General features: G+C 44.1%; 1 protein-coding gene across 2 annotated transcripts in view; it reads right to left on the reverse strand.

Moving 5' to 3' along the window:
* LOC106569322 (rho-associated protein kinase 1) overlaps nucleotides 1-23,909 on the reverse strand; it is a 77,805-nt gene that overhangs the window by 13,891 nt on the left and 40,005 nt on the right. For both annotated transcript variants that reach the window (XM_014140558.2, XM_014140559.2), the window contains exons 3-22: nucleotides 23,520-23,620; nucleotides 23,194-23,331; nucleotides 22,842-23,017; nucleotides 19,145-19,229; nucleotides 17,213-17,357; nucleotides 16,212-16,350; nucleotides 15,767-15,858; nucleotides 12,811-12,970; nucleotides 8,267-8,336; nucleotides 7,929-8,017; nucleotides 7,707-7,755; nucleotides 7,414-7,549; nucleotides 6,349-6,440; nucleotides 5,211-5,457; nucleotides 4,278-4,384; nucleotides 3,775-3,925; nucleotides 1,674-1,834; nucleotides 1,175-1,359; nucleotides 302-371; nucleotides 112-215 (exon numbers count right to left, since the gene is read on the reverse strand). In XM_014140558.2, coding sequence (XP_013996033.1) covers nucleotides 112-215; nucleotides 302-371; nucleotides 1,175-1,359; nucleotides 1,674-1,834; nucleotides 3,775-3,925; nucleotides 4,278-4,384; nucleotides 5,211-5,457; nucleotides 6,349-6,440; nucleotides 7,414-7,549; nucleotides 7,707-7,755; nucleotides 7,929-8,017; nucleotides 8,267-8,336; nucleotides 12,811-12,970; nucleotides 15,767-15,858; nucleotides 16,212-16,350; nucleotides 17,213-17,357; nucleotides 19,145-19,229; nucleotides 22,842-23,017; nucleotides 23,194-23,331; nucleotides 23,520-23,620 — 2,497 coding nt within the window. The remainder of the gene's footprint in view (nucleotides 1-111; nucleotides 216-301; nucleotides 372-1,174; nucleotides 1,360-1,673; nucleotides 1,835-3,774; nucleotides 3,926-4,277; nucleotides 4,385-5,210; nucleotides 5,458-6,348; nucleotides 6,441-7,413; nucleotides 7,550-7,706; nucleotides 7,756-7,928; nucleotides 8,018-8,266; nucleotides 8,337-12,810; nucleotides 12,971-15,766; nucleotides 15,859-16,211; nucleotides 16,351-17,212; nucleotides 17,358-19,144; nucleotides 19,230-22,841; nucleotides 23,018-23,193; nucleotides 23,332-23,519; nucleotides 23,621-23,909) is intronic.

The following is a 23,909-nucleotide window of genomic DNA, read 5'->3' on the forward strand; positions in this document are numbered from 1 at the left end:
CATTTTTCACCTGTTCGGCTCAGGAATTCCAACCAGCGACATTTTGGTTACTTGCCCAGCATTCTTAACCGCTAGGCTACCTGCCGCACATTTTCATTTCCCACGTGTTACCTTTCGCTGTGCAGCTCATGCAACTTCTTGTGAACTTCCTGGACCTGCCGGTTCCTCTCCTCGATCTCTTCCTTCAGTTCCTTCACCTGAGTTTTATAAAGCGTCTGGAGGTAGAGACAGGAGATATGGCATCAGTCAGTGAGCCACTGAGCAGGGTTATAGGAGAGTGGGGTAGTTGGGTCCTACTCACTGAGAAATACTGTTCGGCCTCAAGCTGGTCCTGAAGTTCCCTCATCTGTCCCTCGTTGCCCCTGTATTGCCTGGAAGACGGACACACAAACCATATGGTTAACATATTGCATACAGTAGCTAAAGAAACATTTCAAAACAACCAAAACAAAGAGCGCTGAAGGGGAAACTCAAACCCGGGTAAAATCCTCAAAAAGCCTTTAAACTTTTCAGACAAAACTTTAGTGTATAGATTATTAACTTAATTACACTATACAATATGTCCCAGGGTTGTATGTAGCCCGGGCATACCACCACCCCCTGCAGCGCTCCGTAGTCAGAAAGCTACCGTAAGCAGACGGATTAACAGTCCAGTCATTCTAATGGGAGGAGCTCGACTATGGCTAATCCTTAACCCTGTGGTGTAAACATTGTCACAGGGGAGCTTTGCCACAGTCAATGTCTAAGCTGAAATAAGAGCCTTTTTACTGGAATAATGACCAGTTGTAGGGCCATTTAACATAGACTGCCAAAGCAGTATTAGCTAGCAGCAGGAAGGAATGTAAAACTACAGACTAATACAGACTTTCAGAATAGAGTTCAGCCAACGGAGTCAGAAGTGTGTCTGGAAGCTATTGCATTCATTTGGAAGGGAGGTACACGCATTGAGACGACTCAATGTAGCCTGTCAAGGATCGAGCTAGAAGTTACCCACAGATCTAGGAAAACCCCTATCCCAAACTTAACCATTAGGGTGGGGGGATTAAAATATATCTGACCCTTGTATCAGTGACTAGGGGTAAACTACCTAATCCCCTGTGTCAGGGTATATAGTTCAAAGTTAAAACTGTGGTGGGCTGAGACAACATGTGACTAGTTTGGAGGGTATTCTCACTTGGTGAGCTGTGCTAGCTGGAACTCCAGAGAGCGCTTGCTCTCTAGTGCCGTGTTGATCTCCTGCTTCAGTTGCTTCTCCGAGCCCTTCAGCCGGTCCGCCTCCTGGGAGCGGCTCTTGAGCTCGTTCTGGGCCAGCAGCCTCTTACTGGACTCCTGCTCCAGATGGATCCGCAGACCCTGCACCTGCAGGGGAGAACCAGGGATGTTAGGACAAGAGAACTACGCTGGGATTATACCAGATCTATACTCGGGAAATCCACAGCTTTTTCTGGAGGGCTGAATCCTAACTTGAGATCTGCACATTGAAAACTTTATTTATTGCGAAAGCCTCATTAGTATTGACTCATGACTAACGTGAACATTTGTTGTAGGGGGGGCTAGTTGTAGGATATCCAGAAAAGTGGCTAAACATTTTTAGGGCCAGTGCCCATGGACCTCCACCCCAGACAGGGTGAGTCGATGCTGTGGTGATGGTGTTGAGTGGTGCTGGTGCTCACCTCGTCCTCAAGCCTCTCCTTCTGCTTCATCAGCTGCTCCATCTTCTGCACCGACTGCTTGAGGTCAAACTCCAGCATGGAGCACTGCTTCTCTACCTCCACCACCCTGCTCTCCGCTCGCATCCGTGCCCCGCTCTCCTCAGACACCTTGTGCTGCACCGCTGGAGGGCCAGAACGAGGGAAGGAGATGTCACTCAGTTGCAACTATCCATCATCATTCAATGGAAGAACCTCACTGACAGATTTAATAGGAAATATGTGCTCAGTCATTTGAAATGACCCACCCACCACACAGGCAAAACATTTTAGTGCACCCCCTCTTGGCAGTGGATCATTTGTTTTGCAGTGTTAAAGTACATTTCCTGCATTTCTACACATTTTGCCATGGGGTGGTGAAACTTTGTTTTAAAGCTAACTTCCTGCAATTCTACCCATTTTGCCATGACGTAGGCCATGTTCATATGAGTGAGAGTGACTAACAAAATTAAATGGGGGCCCCTGGGCACAAGTACCGCATGCCCCGATGGTAATTTGGTGATTACTACAAGGTTTAGATCGCTGGCTAGACTACTTTACCTAGCAATATAAAAAATATTAGCTGATATGGGCTAATTGAGTGACTGACAAGTGGAAAACTACTGATGCACTACAAAATTTCTTAATTGCCCTTTGTGTATTCTACTATTCTAACTCAACAATACGGGGTCGGGGCTCCCTAGCAACCACGGGGCCCTACGCACAGCGTGTAGTCTGCGTATAGGCAAATGTCTGGAAGACAAGTAAATGTTGCTTCAAACAGTGCTAGTCAATCCAAGTTTTTGGAAGGTGGGATTGTGTCCAGCTGTTAACTTCTTGCGGATCAGTGGGACGCTATCGCGTTTCGACAACTTCCGGTGAAATTGCAGAGCGCCAAATTCAAATTAAATTACTATAAATATTAAACTTTCATGAAATCACAAGTGCAATACATCAAAATAAAGCTTAACTTGTTGTTAATCCAGCCGCCGTGTCAGATTTCAAAAAGGCTTCGCGGCGAAAGAAAACCCATGTGATTATCCGAGGACAGCGTCCAGCACACAAATGCATAACAAATCATTTTCAACCAGGGAGTTGCGACACGAAAGTCAGAAATAGCGCTAGAATATATGCCTTACCTTTGAAGACCTTCTGTTGGCACTCCAAAAGGTCCCAGTTACATTACAAATGGTCCTTTTGTTCAATAAAGTCCTTCTTTATATCCATAAAAACTCAGTTTAGCTGGTACGCTTCAGTCAATAATCCACACGGTTTCCCTCCTTCAAAATGCATACAAAATTTATCCCAAACGTTACCAATAAACTTATCCAAACAAGTCAATCAATCAACGTTTATAAATCAAACCTTAGGTACCCTAATACACAAATAAACGATCAAATTTAAGACGGAGAATCGTTATTGTCTTTACGGGAGAAAAATACCAAAGAATGCGCTCTCATTCACGCGCTTGGAAACACTACAGCCAAAATGGGAGACACCTAGAAAAACAACAATTTCTGGCTAATTTTTCCAAAAACCAGCCTGAAACTCTTTCTAAAGACTGTTGACAGAACTGGAACCCTAGGAACTGCAATCGGGCACGATTTCGCCCTATTATAAAAGTGCCAGCCATTGAAATCAGTGGTAGGGATGGTTTGTCCTCAGGTTTCGCCTGCCATTTCAGTTCTATTATACACAGACATTATTTTTACAGTTTCAGAAACTTGAGTGTTTTCTATTCAAATCTACCAATTATATGCATATCCTAGCTTCTGGGCCTGAGTAGCAGGCAGTCTACTTTGGGCACGCTTTTCATCCGGACGTCAAAATACCGCCCCCTATCCCAAAGAAGTTAATATGTAGGGAGGTAACATCTGGACATGCCACATGGAGTGGAGCGGAGTCCACTCCCTGAATTCCTCCCCATCCATCCAGTGCCCCCCTGGGTATGAGTGGTGCAGGTGAGAAAGAGGGGGGAGAGATAGAGGGGGACACAGAGAGGGAGAGGCAGAGAGCAGACAGAGAACGAGGGAGAGACAGACAGTAATGGTGGGTAGGGCATTCTCTAACATGGGCCCAGATATACCATGCATGGCGGCTGACTTGGCCTCCTCAATGGACTCGTATTTGTCAGTGAGCTGGGCCCGCGTCACACTGTGTTCTATGTGCTCCTGGTCCAGTCGCTGCTGCAGTGTCTTTAACTTGTAGTTCAGGTCAATCTCCAGGTTGTTCTTATCCTGTTGGTAGAAAGCGTAGAATTACATATAGAATCCCTAGAATTGACATTGGCATCCTGGCAGCATGTGTAAAAATGGCCAGTAAAACATTCATTCTGCTGATCTCTATGGTAGAGAGGCTCTTAAGACTGGGAGTAATGGGACTAAAATACCAGTTAGATATACATGTAGTTATCGCAACAAAGAAGATGTGTTGATATAGAGTACATCTGTTTTGTCTTTGATACTTCCATTTGCACCACTACTCACAATAAGTGGACATCACTAGTAACTAGACATAAATGACAGGGTTTGTGTTAGCCTTATAAAGCACGGTATGTGAGTGACGTGGAGAGACTTAGAGGGCCCAAACCTTCTCCAGGTTGTTGCTCCTCTCCTGGGCCTGCTTGCGTTCCGTCTCCACTTTGGACAGGCTGAGCTTCAAGTTCTTATTGTCCTGTTGAAGACCCATCATTCGCGCTACAAACACACAGAGAGAGAGAGAAACAAAGAGTCACCTTCAAAACAGTGGTTTGTGCAACATGCTAAACCCATGTTGACAACACCATAATGCACAGCTTTCAGATTTGGAAAACTATATTTGTGGACTAAGGAAACTGCACAATAAAGTATTATTTTTCTATTCAATATGGATGCCTGTAGACTTCGAATTCAGTCTGAATTAAGAGCAATATTATTTCAACACAATCCATCAGATATATTCATCCCCAAGACTGCTCAAAGCGCTCCTCTCCAGATAAAACATGACTGATAGACAGATAAGTCAGATGTGAGTGCTGTGGGCATGGGCAGTGCCTGGGCACGTCTAACGTGATGAATGAGAATGGTTAGAACTGGAGCTAAGATTCCCCAGCTCTCTCTTAAATAGATAAGAGGGAGAGACAGATCACCTGCTAAGACTGAAAAACAGTTAAGAGTGAGTGAGGAATTACTGTAAAGCAAACTAAAATGGTGTAGGCAATCATGTTCATCCCTTCTAGTTCTAACACATGCCCATGTGAATGCAGGGTTGCGGTCAGACCTTGTATTTACTCAAACACGGAGTCATGTCCAAGTCATATTTACTCATAGAACAATGAGTGCAGTCTTTGGGTGTGAGCCACTGAGTGTGTCCCAATTCTCCACACTTTTCCTTTTCTGGTGCACTTGTGCTTACATGAGTGCTTAGCTGTACTTTTGTTGTTGTATGTATAGACCTCAGGAAGAGTAGCTGTCAGCTAATGGGGATCTGAATAAAGATTAAAGCGTGGAGAATTGAAATGTAGCCAGGAATGTGTTCTGGTACCTTGTAGCTCGTGGATCTCCTCTGATCCCTGACTGTAGCTCCTCCTCTCAGAGTCCAGGGTGCTCTGCAGCTGCAGCAGCTCTTTCTCCAGCTGGGCCCTCCCCCCGTCGGCAGAGCGGCTCTTCTCCTGCAGCTCGCTGGTCAGCCCCTCCAGCTGGCTCATGGACTTGGTCATCTCCGTGTGGCTCTTCCTCAGCCGTGCCGCCGTGTCTGACTCCACCCTCAGCAGGTCATTGGCCTCCTCCAGCTGTCAATCAAGGAAACGACCATTGGGAGAGCTCAGAGTCAATATTACCTCGTGAGACAGACGATCTGCTCAGTTGCTGCAGAATGTTTGATTCTGAAACGGTTGTTGGGGTTTTTAACCAATATGTGGGTGGATGTCTAATGTTACTATAGAATCATATCCATCCATAGACTTCCAGTAATACTTAATATGCAAAGACTTCTATCTAGACCAGTTTGATATGAGGCACTGATTCCTCTGTCCTTCACTTCCTCATATGAAAATAAATGAGCCTTCAATTTGCTGATAAACATCAAAGCATGTAAAGTAAAAGCCATAGGGTGATGACACAGGGTCAGATATTGTTCATCCTTGTCATGGTTAAGGTTCAAATTTAGGATGGAGTAATCTGTTCCTAGATCTGTGGGGATAACCTGGCCTGTCCTCTCCTTTAACTGTCTGACACATCTAAATACATTCCTCAAAACAAAACCCCTTCCCTGCACAGTTCATACTCTTGATCCACATTCTGACCCTCAAACAAGATCTCAAAGCTAGAATGATGGCAATTGAAGAGAGCAGTGTGTGTGTGTGTGTGTGTGTGTGTGTGTGTGTGTGTGTGTGTGTGTGTGTGTGCACATTTTCCTACTTTATCAGGACCACAATGTCCTGACAAGTCGTCAGAATGTCCTGACAAGGTAGGAAAACAAGAAAACATTTTAAAACACTATTTTAGGCTTAAGGGTTAGGTTGAAGTTTAGTATTCATGTTTGGGGTAAAGGATTAGGTGTGGGTAAAGGATTAGGTTTAGGATAATAGGATTCTGAACGGAAATATATTTTCTCTCCAAAAGTCCAGAGAATTTACCAAAAACAAAGCTGGGTGCACGTGAGTGTAAGAGAGATAACTTACCTGCTTCTGCAGTTGTAGGATCTTGTCATTGGAGGCCTGAGAGTTTTGGCTGATTTTCCTCATGACCTCAAGCTGCTCTTTCAGAGTGGACACTGAGAAGAAACAGAGTACGGATGAGAGTTAAATGAAAGATCAAGTCATCTTCATCACACATCTCCCTTTTAAAACATGACACTAAACAAACTGTACCCAGAAACATGTATTTTGTTCATGGGAGTTGCTTGTGTGTTGCATTTAAAGTGCTGTTTATGTGCATGTTGTTATCCGATCTGCTAGTTTAAGGAGTTAATGCGTGTGAATCCACTTAGTTCACAGCAATCCTCTGGTCCCAGTTAATAGGAGGGTCTCAGAGGGTGAGTGTCTGGGTTAAGACTGCTAGTTAGCACTGCAGGGGGAGTCAGACTGGCAGACAACTAGACTAGCAGGTCAAGCTGCACAAGTATCGGTCAGTGTGAGCACTAATAATCCAGTTGGGAAAACATCTGTTAGGTCTAGATTCAATAACATCTGGGCCCGTTTTCATAAAGCATTTCAGAGTAGGAGTGCCGACATAGGATCAACTTTCCCTTCTAGATCATAGTAACACAACATGGACAGGTAAGACCTGATCCTAGATCAGTAATCCTACTCCGAGTGAGATGCTTTATGAATACAGGGAGGAAAGATGCTACTGCAGTGGTACTAGATCTCATTATAGATTACACTGTAGTAGCACCTACCCTGTACAAATCCTGTCACTGACTGTACAAAACATTAGGAACACCTGCTCTTTTCATGACAGACTGACTGGTTGGATCCAGGTGAAAGCTATGAGCCCTTATTGAGGTCACCTGTTAAATCCTCTTAAAATCAGTGTAGATGAATGGGAGGAGACAGGTTAAAGAAGGATTTTTAAGTCTCAATGGATTGAGTCTCAATGGATTGTGTATGGGTGCCTTTCCGAGGGTGAATGTGCAAGTGTTTATAATCAGTGTTATAAACACGTGTATAGACAGAGGTTCGGACTAAAACAATGGGAGATTGGAGAATGAATTAAAGAGAAGGAGAAAAAAAATCAATCCTTACACTCGTTCTCCATGTTACGTCTCTTCTCGGCCTCCTGGTCGGCCTTTCTTTGGTACTCTGTGGCTCGGTGCTGGATCATCATCTTGTCTTTCTCCAGAAGGGACATACTGTCCTCCACACCCTTCCTCACGTTGGCCTGGGAGGAGGGGAGGGTGGCACAGGAGTTAGTACTCAATGTACAGAGCAATTAGGCCCTATATCATGTCTTGTTTGCTGCACTTCTGTAGACTACCGTAGATCGTGATTATGTACTTGCCCTGGAATACGTTTCAGAATACTAGATATTCACTCACCTCCTCGTCCAGCTCTTTCATGATCTTGTCGAGCTTTGTGTTCGTTGTCCTAAAGAACAACAAAGATTAGCACTTATTGCTTGATTTATCTTTTAAAACAGGAAAATGGATCCATTGTTCATTAAAATACACTTGTTTGTATTCAAAACCAGCATGTATTTTTTTGCTTGAAATCTGACTTGTTGGTTAAATTAAGTTGATTGACAGGTGATCGATAACTACCTGCACTTTTGCTCCATCTCATCCTTTAGCTGCATCTCACTGTGTAGCTGCTCCTCCAGCTGGTAGATCCTCTTCTGCAGGTTCTCCAGCTGAACACAGACAACGTGTAAGACAACACTACAGACAGACTGTAGAATTCATTACGCTTTGCAATACAATAAACTTGTAATCAGTTTGGCATTGCAAAGTAAAATGTTCAAGTAAAATAAACTGATACTAGTGTACACTACGCATTGGAATGTAACAAAAAAAAAAACTTGCAGAGAATTTAGCATTGCAGAAAGTAGCTACTCCAGATACAACAGACTGTTGTTTTCATCTCTATAAGTAGTACTCACATGGCTCTTGTCCTCCTTGGTGGAGCTGCTGCGTTTGTCAACACTCTTGGTGCTAGTGCTCCGGGAGAACCTGGGGGATAGACCACAACAAGTTCAACATTTTGTGTTACAAAGAAGGATTAAAAAGGACTTTGTCAATTTCTTGTCAACGATGTACACAAAATACTTTAATGTCACAGTGGAAATGTTTAACATTTGTAAAAAATAAAATATATATATATATCTTGATTCAATGTACAGTCGTGGCCAAAGGTTTTGAGAATGACAAATATTAATTTCCACAAAGTTTGCTGCTTCAGTGTCTTTAGATATTTTTGTCAGATGTTACTATGGAATACTGAAGTATAATTACAAGCACTTCATAAGTGTCAAAGGCTTTTATTAACAATTACATGAAGTTGATGCAGAGTCAATATTTGCAGTGTTGACCCTTCTTTTTCAAGACCTCTGCAATCCGCCCTGGCATGCTGTCAATTTACTTTTGGGCCACATCCTGACTGATGGCAGCCCATTCTTGACTAATCAATGCTTGGAGGTTGTCAGAATTTGTGGGTTTTTGTTTGTGCACCCGCCTCTGGGGTCTGGGGAGTTTCCTGGCCATGGACCCAAAACATCGATGTTTTGTTCCCCGAGCCACCCAATTATCCCTTTTCCCTTATGGCAAGGTGCTCCATCAAGCTGGAAAAGGCATTGTTCGTCACCAAACTGTTCCTGGATGGTTGGGAAAAGTTGCTCTCGGAGGATGTGTTCTTAGGCAAACTGTGAGTGAGCCCACTCCCTTGGCTGAGAAGCAACCCCACACATGAATGGTCTCAGGATGCTTTACTGTTGGCATGACACAGGACTGATGGTAGCGCTCACCTTGTCTTCTCCGGACAAGCTTTTTTCCGGATGCCCCAAACAATCGGAAAGGGGATTCATCAGAGAAAATGACTTTACCCCAGTCCTCAGCAGTCCAATCCCAGTACCTTTTGTAGAATATCAGTCTGTCCCTGATGTTTTTCCTGGAGAGAAGTGGCTTCTTTGCTGCCCTTCTTGACACCAGGCCATCCAAAAGTCTTCGCCTCACTGTGCGTGCAGATGCACTCACACCTGCTTGCTGCTATTCCTGAGCAAGCTCTGTACTGGTGGTGCCCCGATCCCGCAGCTGAATCAACTTTAGGAGACGGTGCTGGCGCTTGCTGGACTTTCTTGGGCGCCCTGTAGCCTTCTTCACATCAATTGAACCACTCTCCTTGAAGTTCTTGATGATCCGATAAATGGTTGATTTAGGTGCAATCTTACTGGCAGTAATATCCTTGCTTGTGAAGGACTTTTTGTGCAAACAAATGATGATGGCACGTGTTTCCATGCAGGTAACCATGGTTGACAGAGGAAGAACAATGATTCCAAGCACCAGCCTCCTTTTGAAGCTTCCAGTCTGTTATTTGAACTCAATCAGCATGACAGAGTGATCTCCAGCCTTGTCCTTGTCAACACTCACCTGTGTTAACGAGAGAATCACTGACATGTCAGCTGGTCCTTTTGTGGCAGGGCTGAAATGCAGTGGAAATGTTTTTGGGGGATTCATTTGCATGGCAAAGAGAGACTTTGCAATTAATTGCAATATCTGATCACTCTTCAAAACATTCTGGAGTATATGGAAATTGCCATCATACAAACTGAGGCAGCAGACTTTGTGAAAATTAATACTTGTGTCATTCAAAACTTTTGGCCACGACAGTATGTTAGAATCAACTTTGCCAGAGATAACAGCTGTGAGTCTTTCTGGGTAAGTCTAAGAGCTTCGCAAACCTGGATTGTACAATATTTGCACATTCTTAGAAAATATTCTACAAGCTCTCAAGTTGGCAGTTGATAATTGCTAGACAATCATTTAAGTCTTGCTATAGTTTCAAGACGATTTAAGTCAAAACTGTAACTAGGCCACTCAAGAACTTTCAACGTGGTCTTGGTAAGCAACTCCACTATAGATTTGGCCTTGTGTTTTAGGTTATTGTCCTGCTGAAAGGTGAATGTTTGTGTGTTGGAAAGCAGAATGAACCAGGTTTTCCAGACTGATTTTGCCTGTGCTTAGCTCTATTCAGTTTATTATTTATCCTAATAAACTCCCTATTCCTTGCCGATGACAAGCATACCCATAACATTATGCGCCACTATGCTTGAAAATATGAAGAGTGGTACACAGTGATGTGTTGGATTTGCCCCAAACATAAAAGTTTGTATTCAGGACAAAATTAATTTCTTTGCAGTTTTACTTTAGTGCCTTATCGTAAACAGGATGCATGTTTTGGAATATTTGTATTCTGTACAGGCTTCCTTTTCACTCTGTCATTTAGTATTGTGGAGTAACTACAACGCTGTTGATCCATCCTCAGTTCTCTCCTATCACAGCCATTAAACTCATGGTGAAATCTCGGAGCGGTTTCCTTCCTCTCCGGCAACTGAGTTAGGAGGACCCCTGTATCTTTGTAGTGACTGGGTGTATTGATACACCATCCAAAGTGTAATTAATAACTTTACCATGCTCAAAGGGAGATTCAATGTCTGCTTTTTTTAGGTGCCCTTCTTTGCAAGGCATTGGAAAAACTCCCTGGTCTTTGTGGTTGAATCTGTTTGAAATTCACTGCTCGACCGAGGGACCTTATAGATAATTGTATGTGTGGGATACCGAGATGAGGTAGTCATTCAAAAATCATGTTATGCACTATTATTACACACAGAGTAAGACCTGAACTTATTTAGGCTTGCCATAACAAAGGAGTTGAAAACCTATTGACTCTAGACATTTCAGCTTTTAATTTTTAATACATTTGTAAAAATGTCTAAAAACATAATTCCTCTTTGACATTATGAGGTATTGTTGGTAGGCCAGTGACACAAAATGCCAATTTATTCCATTTTAAATTCAGGCTGTAAGAACAAAATGTGGAAAAAGTCAAGGGGTGTGAATACTTTCTGAAGGCACTGTAGTGACAACACTAGGACCACACTTCCCTGACCCACTGATGGCCTGACCAAACCGTGAACACATCACACTGGGTCAAACACGTTGTGGTTGTTATCTAGGTCAGATTACTCTCTAGTATGAGACATTCATATGTGCATGTCTAACAAGCTCTGGGTGTAATTAGCTATGTTGCTATAAAAGTTGCATTAGATTTATGAGGCGGTATAAAACAACGGCAGTATTGACAGTTCTGATGGCTCTAGCAGGTTAAGCTAGAAAGTGTCGACTAGCAGATGACAGAATAACAGATGATTGCGTCAGCTGGTGCACACTGACTATTTTGACTGTGGTAAGTCAGGCCTGACTATAGTATGTTGACCATGGTTAAGGCCTCGAGTTTCTCCTGAGCTGACCAGGAAGAGCCTAGGTGATTGCCAGTGTTGACTGTAATTGGTATTTGACTGATGAGTGTTCTAGTGAAGCCTGACAGTGTTGACTGTAGTTGGTGATGCCAGGCTAAGCGGACAGTGCCAACACATACTCTGGACACCGTTTTCACGACACAGATTAAGCCTAGTCCTGGACTAAAATGCAGTTCATAAAAATTCTCCAGGAAACATGATTCAAGAGCCTTACTGGTGACTGCTGTAGTAGTTGAAGCCTGGCTATGCTAACAAACTTACTACTGGTGACTGCTATAGTAGTTGAAGCCTGGCTATGCTAACAGACTTACTACTGGTGACTGCTATAGTAGGTGAAGCCTGGCTATGCTAACAAAGTTACTACTGGTGACCGCTATAGTAGTTGAAGCCTGGCTATGCTAACATACTTACTGGTGACTGCTATAGTAGGTGAAGCCTGGCTATGCTAACAAAGTTACTACTGGTGACTGCTATAGTAGTTGAAGCCCGGCTATGCTAACATACTTACTGGTAACTGCTATAGTAGTTGAAGCCTAGCTATGCTAACATACTTACTGGTGACTGCTATAGTAGTTGAAGCCTGGCTATGCTAACAAACTTACTGGTGACTGCTATAGTAGTTGAAGCCTGGCTATGCTAACATACTTACTGGTGACTGCTATAGTAGTTGAAGCCCGGCTATGCTAACAAACTTACTACTGGTGACTGCTATAGTAGTTGAAGCCTGGCTATGCTAACAAACCTACTACTGGTGACTGCTATAGTAGTTGAAACCTGGCTATGCTAACATACTTACTGGTGACTGCTATAGTAGTTGAAACCTGGCTATGCTAACATATTTACTGGTGACTGCTATAGTAGTTGAAGCCTGGCTATGCTAACATACTTACTGGTGACTGCTATAGTAGTTGAAGCCTGGCTATGCTAACATACTTACTGGTGACTGCTATAGTAGTTGAAGCCTGGCTATGCTAACATACTTACTGGTGACTGCTATAGTAGTTGAAGCCTGGCTATGCTAACATACTTACTGGTGACTGCTATAGTAGTTGAAGCCTGGCTATGCTAACATACTTACTGGTGACTGCTATAGTAGTTGAAGCCTGGCTATGCTAACATACTTACTGGTGACTGCTATAGTAGTTGAAGCCTGGCTATGCTAACATACTTACTGGTGACTGCTATAGTAGGTGAACCCCACAAAGGGCAGCTGGTTGCCCACAAAGGCCTTCGGTATGGGGAAGGTCTCCTCGTCTCCCCGGTCCTCCTCAATGTCGTCAAAGTTACTGGTGTCGATGTCACTGCTCAGCTCAGGCACTACCGGGGCCGCCGCTGGAAATACAGATAGACAGGAGGTGGAGGAGAGAAGAGAGGACAGAATCATGACTCACTGCAAGTGGAGAGGTATTCTCATAGTTTTGAAGTTTTGATGTTTTGGTGCAGAGGCACATTGAGTTGAGAACTTGAGATCATGTTGTGGGGGAAATGCCAATCAAACTTTGAGGCGTGAACTACACTTTGAAACTTGGAAAGTGCAAAATATAGATTCCAGTACAAGGTGATGGGAGATAAGTGTAAGCAACAGTCTCAGGGGAGTTGGGATATGCAAGAAACACACTTCCATTACACACGTGTGTAATTTGACAAATATAAGCACCCCCCCCAAATTATTATTACTCTACATCAGTCCCATATCAAATCAAAATTGTATTTATCACATGTACCGAATACAACTGGTGTAGACTTTACAGTGAAATGCATGATTCCGAACTTTCCCAACAATGCAAAGTAAAAAAATAAAATACACAAGAATGGAGCTATATACAGGGAGTACCAGTGAGTGAGCGCAGTGCAGTGAAGAGCGAGCGAGCGATTGAGCGAGCGCGGTGAAGAGCGAGCGAGCGATTGAGCGAGCGATTGAGCGAGCGCGGTGTAGAGCGAGCGCGGTGAAGAGCGAGCGAGCGAGCGCGGTGAAGAGCGAGCGATTGAGCGCAGTGTAGAGCGAGCGCGGTGAAGAGCGAGCGATTGAGCGCAGTGTAGAGCGAGCGCGGTGAAGAGCGAGCGCGGTGAAGAGCGAGCGATTGAGCGCGGTGTAGAGCGAGCGATTGAGCGCGGTGTAGAGCGAGCGAGCGAGCGCGGTGAAGAGCGAGCGAGCGAGCGCGGTGAAGAGCGAGCGATTGAGCGCGGTGTAGAGCGAGCGATTGAGCGCGGTGAAGAGCGAGCGATTGAGCGCGGTGAAGAGCGAGCGATTGAGCGCGGTGTAGAGCGAGCGATTGAGCGCGGTGAAGAGCGAGCGCGGTGAAGAGCGAGCGATTGAGCGCGGTGTAGAGCGAGCGAGCGCGGTGTAGAGCGAGTGCGGTGAAGAGCGAGCGATTGAGCGCGATGAAGAGCGAGCGATTGAGCGCGGTGTAGAGCGAGCGATTGAGCGCGGTGTAGAGCGAGCGATTGAGCGCGGTGTAGAGCGAGCGATTGAGCGCGGTGTAGAGCGAGCGATTGAGCGCGGTGTAGAGCGAGCGAGCGAGCGCGGTGAAGAGCGAGCGAGCGAGCCGCGGTGAGCGAGCAGCGAGCGGCGCGGTGAAGCAGCAGCGAGCGGCGGTGAAGCAGCGGCGCAGTGAAGCGCAGCGAGCAGCGCGAGTAAGCGCAGCAGCGGCGCAGTGAAGCAGCGGCAGCGCGGTAAGCAGCGGCGGCGCAGTAAGCAGCGGCAGCGCGAGTGAAGCAGCGGCGGCGCAGTGAAAGCGGCGGCGCGGTGAAGAAGCGGCGGAGCGCAGTGAAGAAGCGGCGGCGCAGTGAAAGCGGCGGCGCAGTGAAGCGGCGGCGGCGCAGTGAAGCGGCGGCGGCGCAGTGAAAGCGGCGGCAGCGCAGTAAGCGGCGAGCGAGCGCAGTGAAAAGCGGCAGCGGCGCAGTGAAAGCGGCGGCGAGCGCAGTGAAGCGGCGGCAGCGCGGTAAAGCGGCGGCGCAGTGAAAGCGGCGGCGCAGTGAAAGCGGCGGCGCGGTGAAAGCGAGCGAGCGCAGTGAAGAGCGAGCGAGCGCAGTGAAGAGCGAGCGAGCGCAGTGAAGAGCGAGCGAGCGCAGTGAAGAGCGAGCGAGTGCAGTGAAGAGCGAGCGAGTAGTGTGAGTGAGTGAGTGTGCGTGGGTGTGCGTGGGTGTGCGTGGGTGTGCGTGGGTGTGCGTGGGTGTGCGTGGGTGTGCGTGGGTGTGCGTGGGTGTGCGTGGGTGTGCGTGGGTGTGCGTGGGTGTAGTGTGAGTGTAGTGTGAGTGTAGTGTGAGTGTAGTGTGAGTGTAGTGAGTGAAATGTGAGAGTGAAGTGTAGTGAGTGAAATGTGAGAGTGAAGTGTAGTGAGTGAAATGTGAGAGTGAAGTGTAGTGTGAGTGAAGTGTAGTGTGAGTGTAGTGTAGTGTGAGTATAGTGTGAGTGAAGAGTGAGTGAAGAGTGAGTGAAGAGTGAGTGAAGAGTGAGTGAAGAGTGAGTGAAGAGTGAGTGAAGAGTGAGTGTTGATGTGCTCTGGCATCCCCCCAGACTGCTACATGTACAAATTACCTATAACCTGTACCCCTCCTAGCTGCTCTAAAGGAGAGCCGGTGCTGGTGGCATGGCAGGGCATGCCAGAGCAGGGCTGGGGGCGTTGTGGCCAGGCCAAAGTGATGACTGCAGCCCTTCAGCGTATTTAATATAAACCCAGTAAAGAGCTGCTATAGCCAGTGGATTTACATTTAATACATTTAGCCCCCCGCCTCTACTCTCTCCGTTGCAGCCGGAGACCACATCAACACTCACGCCAAGGTGCTGTTCAGTAGGGTACACCGCAGCAAAAAGCTTTGCAACTACTGGACATTACCCAGGACTACTTTCCTCCCGTTCTCACCCTCAAAATAAACCATCCAGGTTCAAATTGGTTTCAAACTGATACCACCAGTGGAATCGTTGCAATCACTCAGTGCGTAGCCATGGGTTACTGAATGAAATGAATGGTTCTTATTCTGGAATTTCCTCAGACTGTCCGCAGTAGGTCAATGGGAAAACATGTATTATCACTAAAAGCAGTTTGCCAACAGAGCAGTGCGGGGGGGGGGGGTTACAAACACATAGGAATCATGAAAGCGCTGCTGGTTGACCTGAACACAACTCACTCTCTCGGATGTTCTCCCATGTCCACTGGTCGTTCTTGAAGAAAGGATGCCTCTTGATCTCATCCACCCCATTACGGCCCAGTCGCACCTCCCTAGTAACAGGGAATCAGAACAAGTTACCGTTTAATCATTCTGCAATCCACTGATAGACCCTGTATAACAATGGACTTTATGGCTTTGAAACTAACTCTGAACACAACGGAGAGAAAAATTTAGACATGATTGATAGCTCTTCAGAAGAACACAGCTTGTTTGACTGATTACTAAGTCTAATCAAGTCAATGAATTAATGACACTAGTCCCTTACCATCTACTTGTCAACTGGGGAAATCATTTGTAAAACATGAAAGATTACTCTGACTAAAACAGTATAAAAATCAGGGCTTTCCGCACCACCAGTCTTTATTTCCTAACCGCGCATAAAAATAAAGCCATCATCACTAACCTGTCAGTCAGGAAGGCACAGATGAGGTTCTTGGCGTCCTTGGAGATGTCGCTGTCTTCAGGGAAGGTCAGTGCGTTCTTGTGGTTCATGATCTTACTGTACGTCCCCACCAACGAGTCAGCGTAGAACGGTGTGTCACCTATAGAAACACAAAACCACAGGCAGTGAGGTTAGCTAGTGAGCCCAGCCAAGACTACATATTTTCAATGGTTCTCAATGGGGGTTTGCTTAGCCTAAATGTAAACCCTTAACCATTACCCTAGCCTTGAACAAAGTTTGATCCCTATACCTAGTCACTTCCTTGAGGTTGCGGCAATGTAGGGCTGGGTGATATATTAAGGTATACTGGTATGGATTTTTACAATACCGTCTATAAAAAGTTATTCTGATAGTGTTAAATAAATGAAAAGTTCTACAAATTGGACAACTCAGTTTTGTCCTAGTTCGGTTGAGTATAAAACAATCAGAACGGAGGAAGCCCATTAATATTAAAACCACTTAGAATTCATTTGTTGCCATCCTAACTACTACAAATATATTTCAAACTTTTTTTTGTCTATTTTATTTTTATTTAACTACGCAAGTCAATTACAAACAAAATCGTATTTACAATGATGGCCTACCAAGAGGCAAAAAGCCTCCTGTGGGGACGGGATGAAAAAATTAAGTAAACGCGATTCGCTACAAGTGGCCAATGTGTGAAACAAGATACTGTATATGCAGTAAAGGAGCAACAAGATGGAAAGAATACTAACTTCCTCTTTGCATAGTATGGATTCATGGCATGATAATTACACAATATGACAAAACAAGGGGAAGACGTTATGTACTACCCGAGTCAAATAAGAGAGAGGGAATAGAAGACTATCCTCAATGGTATTTTTGCTGCCTGTAAATGAATGGGAATACTCTGCTTCAGAACTACAATAGGGGTTCAAATTGTATGACCAGTTTGTTTCTGATCGTAACAGCGTGAGAAAAGGTCTCTTATTGCGACTCACCAACAAGCATCTCATATAGGAAGACTCCCACGGACCACCAGTCACACTCCCGGCCGTAATATCCATCTCCTCCCTGGGATTTTAGTACCTCTGGCGAAATGTAGTCTGGCGTTCCCACTGCTGTGTCGCATCGTACCATACCATCCTGAAAGAGCATTAATCATAAACTACTATTCTACTGTATTTATAAACACTGCTGTGTCGCATCGTACAAAGCTTATATGCTCTAAAATACATAAGCTTTCATAGTTCAAGAAAGTAAACAAATTGTAGGCCTAAGTGCTGATACAGTGCCTTCAGAAAGTATTCATACTCCTTGACTTATTCCACATTTTGTTGTAATTACTGCCAGAATTCAAAATTGATTAAATTGATTTCTCTCACCCATCTAAACACAATACCCCAAAACGACAAAGTGAAAACATGTTTTTATTTTTTTACAGAAATCTCATTTATTCACAACTCTTTGTAGGAAGTACATTTGGCGCCGATTACAGTTTGAGTCATCTTGGGTATCTCTGCATCAGCTTTGCACATCTGGATGGAGATATTCTCCCATTCTTCCTTGTAGATTTTCTCAAGCTCAGTTAAGTTCGATGGGGTGCGGCAGGAACAGCAATCTTCAAGTCTTCCCACAGATTTTCAAATTAAATGTAAGTCTGGGCTTTAGCTGGGCCACTCAAGGACTTTCATATTCTTGTTCTGAAACCAGTACAGCGTTGCTTTGGCTGTATGATTGGTATCATTGTCCTGTTGGAACAAAAATCTACACACCAGTCTAAGGTCGATTGCACCCGAAAGCAATTCTCAAGGATTTGCCTGTATTTGGCACCATTCATTGTTCCCTCTATCCTAACCAATGGCTGCCACCACCATGCTCCATGGTAGGGATGGTGTTAGACGGGTGATGAGGTATGCCTGGTTTTCACCAGACAAAGCGGTTTCCATTCAGGCCAAAGAGTACATTTTTTGTATCATCAGACCACAGAATATTTTGCCTTATGAACTCAGTGTCTTTTACGTGCCTTTTTCTCAGGAGCAGCTTCCGTCTGGCCACTCTCCCATAAAGCCCAGATTGGTGAAGCGCTGCAGAGACTGTTGTCCTTCTGGCCGGTTCTCCCATCTCAGCCAAGGAACTCTGTAGTTCTGTCAGAGTGGTCAATGGGTTCTTGGTCACCTCCCTGACCAAGGTCATTCTTGCCTGGCTGCTCAGTTTGGTTGAACGGCCAGCTCTAGGCAGAGTCTGGGTAGTTCCATCATTTTTTCAATTTCCCCAATGATGGAGGCCACTGTGCTCTTGGAAACTTTCAACACTCTAGAAATTGTTTTATAACCTTCCCCAGATAAAAGAACTGTGATGAGGCAATCTGAGATCTACGGACAGTTCCTTGGACTTCATGGTATTGATTTTGCTTTGACATGCACTGTCAACTGGGACCTTAGACAGGTGTGTTTCTATCTAAATCATGTCCAAACAATTGAATTGGCAACAGGTGGACAATTTGTAGTGATCAAGAATGATCAAAGGAAATTTGATACACTCGATCTCAATTTGGAATGTCATACAAAGGGCTGTGAATACTTATGTAAATTAGATAGACGCATTTCATTTTCAATAAAAAAAATTCACTCTCATTATGGGTCATTGTGTGTAGATGGGTGAAGAAAAAAATATTTTTTAATTCAGGCTGTTACAACAAAAATGTGGATTAAGTCAAGGGGTATGAATACTCTGAAGGCACTGTATGTAAGAGGAAGAATGCTAAGAAAATGTGTTAAAAGTTGCAAATCTTGATAAACCACCACTAAGCTTAATTAAATAGAGCATTTGGAAGCAGCAAACGGTTTAAACAGTCTACTCTACAGTGTGATAGTGTCGACTAACTTCTCATTATCAGTCATGGTGCGTTGGAAGGCTAGTGCGATAGCTACCTTGTTCATTTTCATACAGGTCCCAAAGTCTGCCAACTTCAAGTGGCCTGCTTTGTCTAGCAACATGTTATCAGGCTTCACGTCCCTGAAAGACATAAAAAGACACTTAACCTCTCTGGGATATGTGGGACGCTAGCATCCCACCTCGACAACAGCAAGTGAAATTGCAGGGCGCCAAATTCAAAACAACAGAAATCTCATAATTAAATTCCTCAAACATACAAGTATTATACACCATTTTAAAGATAAACGTCTTGTTAATCCAGCCACAGTGTCTGATTTCAAAAAGGCTTTACGGCGAAAGCATACCATACGATTATGTTAGGTCAGCGCCTAGTCACAAAAAAACAGCCATTTTCCAGCCAAAGAGAGGAGTCACAAAAAGCAGAAATAGAGATAAAATGAATCACTAACCTTTGATGATCTTCATCAGATGGCACTCATAGGACTTCATGTTACAAAATACATGTATGTTTTGTTCGATAAAGTTCATATTTATATCCAAAAATCTCAGTTTACATTGGCGCGTTATGTTCAGTAATGTTTTGCCTCTAAAAAACATCCAGTGATGTTGAAGAGACACATCAATTTACAGAAATACTCATCATAAACGTAAAGTTAATCTTTATGTCCAAATACCTCCTTTTTGTTTGCGCGTTTAGTTCACTATTCCAAATGCACAAGGCGCGGGCACTAAGTCCAGATGAAAAGTCAAAAAAGTTCCATTACAGTTTGCAGAAACATGTCAAACGATGCATAGAATCAATCTTGAGGATGTTTTTATCATAAATCTTCAATAATATTCCAACCGGACAATTCCTTTGTCTTTAGAAATGAAAGGGAACGGAGCTCGTACTCACGGCCGCGCGCATGACTAAATAAAGGCTTTCCCCTGGGCCATCTGCTTAGAGTGCTCTTATTCGCTCCCCTTTCACAATAGAAGCCTGAAACAACTTCTAAAGACAGTTGACATCTAATGGAAGCCTTAGGAAGTGCAATCTGACCAAATTTACACTGTATATTGGATAGGCAATCACTTGAAAAACTACAAACCTCAGATTTCCCACTTCCTGGTTGGATTTTTCTCAGGTTTTCGCCTGCCATACTCACAGACATCATTCAAACAATTTTTGAAACGTCAGAGTGTTTTCTATCCAAATCTACTAATAATATGCATATCCTAGCTTCTGGGCCTGAGTAGCAGGCAGTTTACTCTGGGCACACTTTTCATCCGAACGTGAAAATACTGCCCCCCAGCCCAAAGAGGTTAACCTGTTATGGCTAGGGGGCAGTATTTTCACGGCTGGATAAAAAAACGTACCGATTTAATCTGGTTACTACTCCTGCCCAGTAACTAGAATATGCATATAATTATTGGCTTTGGATAGAAAACACTCCAAAGTTTCTAAAACTGTTTGAATGGTGTCTGTGAGTATAACAGAACTCAAATGGCAGGTCAAAACCTGAGAGATTCCTTTACAGGAAGTGGCCTGTCTGACCATTTCTTGAACTTCTTTGCCATCTCTATCTATTACAAAGGATCTCTGCTCTAACGTGACACTTCCTACGTCTTCCATAGGCTCTCAGAGCCCGGGAAAAACCTGAATGTCGTCATTCTAGCCCCAGGCTGAAACACATGATCGCCTTTCTCAAGTGGCCGATCAAGGGACTGTGGGCTTAGGCGCGTGCACTGGCCGCCCCCGTCTTTGTGATTTTTCCTCTGTTTGCCGAAAAGGAGATTCCCGGTCGGAATATTATCGCTTTTTACGAGATAAATTGCATAAAAATTGATTTTAAACAGCGGTTGACATGCTTCGAAGTACGGTAATGGAATATTTAGAATTTTTTTGTCACGAATTGCGCCATGTGCGCGACCCCGATTTACCATTTCGGATAGTTTCTGGAACGCACGAACAAAACGCCGCTATTCGGATATAACGATGGATTATTTGGGACCAAACCAACATTTGTTATTGAAGTAGCAGTCCTGGGAGTGCATTCTGACGAAGACAACAAAGGTAATAACATTTTTGTTATAGTAAATCTGATTTTGGTGAAGGCTAAACTTGCCGGGTGTCTAAATAGCTAGCCCGTGATGGCTGGGCTATGTACTTAGAATATTGCAAAATGTGCTTTCACCAAAAAGCTATTTTAAAATCGGACATATCGAGTGCATAGAGGAGTTCTGTATCTATAATTCTTAAAATAATTGTTATGCTTTTTGTGAACGTTTATCGTGAGTAATTTAGTAAATTGTTAGTAAATTCCCCGGAAGTTTGCGGGGGTATGCTAGTTCTGAACGTCACATGCTAATGTAAAAAGCTGTTTTTTGATATAAATATGAACTTGATTGAACAAAACATGCATGTATTGTATAACATAATGTCCTAGGTGTGTCATCTGATGAAGATCAAAGGTTAGTGCTGCATTTAGCTGTCTTCTGGGTTTTTGTGACATTATATGCTAGCTTGAAAAATGGGTGTCTGATTATTTCTGGCTGGGTACTCTGCTGACATAATCTAATGTTTTGCTTTCGCTGTAAAGCCTTTTTGAAATCGGACAGTGTGGTTAGATAAAGGAGAGTCTTGTCTTTAAAATGCTGTGAAATAGTCATATGTTTGAAAAATTGAAGTTTTTGTATTTTTGAGGAATTTGTAATTCGCGCCACGCCTATCATTGGATATTGGAGCAGGTGTTCCGCTAGCGGAACGTCTAGATGTAAGAGGTTAAGGGATAATCAACAAGAGGTTATGCATTCTCTGGAAAATAATGAATGAAGTGGGAGGAGTCTTCCACGACACGCTAGCAGAGTGAAACTGACCTTCAATGGAGTTGCATTAGTTTCCAGAGAACGCATAAAGCCCTAAGTTGATTATCCCTTTAATACCATGGCGATAATTTAACACATTTGCCGGTAGAAATTTGTTCATTTCCCACTAGAAATGTGTCCAACCTCCACTGAAGTAGCTAGCAAGTTTACAAGAGTGACAGTAGTTGCCTTGGTAACCAAACAAACAGACTTGCTAGTTTAGCTAATCAAACCAGCAGTCCTAGCTTGCTATTATGAAAATCGAATTCAACAACGGCAATAATGTTTTCAATTCTGCTTTCAACAGCAGCTCAAACACAGAACATGTAAGAATTAACTATAGCCATTGAATTCTACCGTGCAAATATACCGTGTGTTATAATGAAATAATGCATGCTCTAGAATGCCCTTCAAGCCAATCAGATGGAGTATTCAACAATGCCATTGCACAAAGTAATTTATGAAATGGGTGGTTCAAGCCCTGAATGCTGATTGGCTGACAGCCGTGGTATATCAGACCGTATACCACGGGTATGTGACAAAGCATTTATTTTTACTGCTCTAATTACATTGGTAACCAGTTTACAATAGCAATAAGGCCTGAAGGGTTGTGGTCTATATGGCCAATATACCACGGCTAAGGGCTAACACTTCAGGCCTTAATGCTTAAATAACCAGCAGTTCTCGAACCTAAAACCTGATATTATACAAGCAAAGCATTCTCAAACCAACAACAGTACATTAAACAGGTGATTTATGTCCCTGTCAAGGAGGCTTTAGAAGGGTGGAGAAAACTGCCACTACAGAAAAGAGGAAGAAGTGGACACACTAGAGACACCAATAGAAGAGAAGAAGTCCAGTACCAGTAACAGCAACAGTAGTACGTACCTGTGTATGAATCCCATGGCGTGGATCCCGTCCAGAGCCAGCACCACCTCGGCGGTGTAAAAGCGGGCCCACTTCTCAGGGACGTCATAGTTGCTCATCAAGTTGACCAGGTCTCCGCCGGGCATGTACTCCATCACCATGTAGAGGTAACGGTCGTCCTGGAACGCATAAAACAGCTGTGTGGGGGGAGGGGGGGGTTAGTGACCAAACATCATTAGGAGGAATGGAGAGGAAAGCAACAAAAAAAGAAATTGCCTGAATCTCAATCACTGTGCTTCCTTACAGATTATTCCTAGTAGGCAAAGTGAGGAGGAGACTAAGGAGTCGCTATAAAGAACCATGCGTTCCATACCTGCACCACCAGGGCGCTGTTGGCAAAGGCCATGATGTCCCTTTCCTCCCAGAAGAAAGCAGAGTCCGACCTCTTGATCATCTCAAACTTGCTAAGCAGCTTCATGGCATACACCTTCATCGTGGCTTTGTGTCTTACCTGGGAGAGAGGAGAGTCTAGTTAGGGCGTATGGCTTGCGTCAAGCCAAACCTATAGCCATATAATAATAATAATAATGTTATACTTCTATATCTGTCTGCACTAGATGTATGAAGGCAAAGCAGACAGACAAAAGTTGATGTGATTCACGCAGGACAAATTAGCATAACCATAATGGCGATCCTCACCAACTGCACTTCTCCAAACGCCCCCCTCCCGATAACCTTGACCACCTCATAGTCCTCTGCTTTCATCCGCAGGTCCCGGATCTTACTGACGGTGTCCTTATCTAAAGAAGAGAGGTGGAGAGATGACATTAAAAGGAAACATGTTAGAACTGGGTAGATTAGTAAATTACTGAAGGGACTTTGTCCACCGCATCAAGCAGAGAACACAAAAATAACACAAAAATAAAACCGCAGATGAAAATCTATAACAATAACATCACTAGATATCTGAAGTACAGGTACCAGTGAACTTGGATGTTACATACACACCAGTTAACCTTGACCAGTGATCCATGCCTCAGGACTACCTGGCCTGATGACTCCTTGCTGTCCCCAGTCCACCTTGTCGTG

The sequence above is a fragment of the Salmo salar genome, chromosome ssa14 (assembly GCF_905237065.1).
Source record: "Salmo salar chromosome ssa14, Ssal_v3.1, whole genome shotgun sequence".
NCBI lineage: Eukaryota > Metazoa > Chordata > Actinopteri > Salmoniformes > Salmonidae > Salmo > Salmo salar.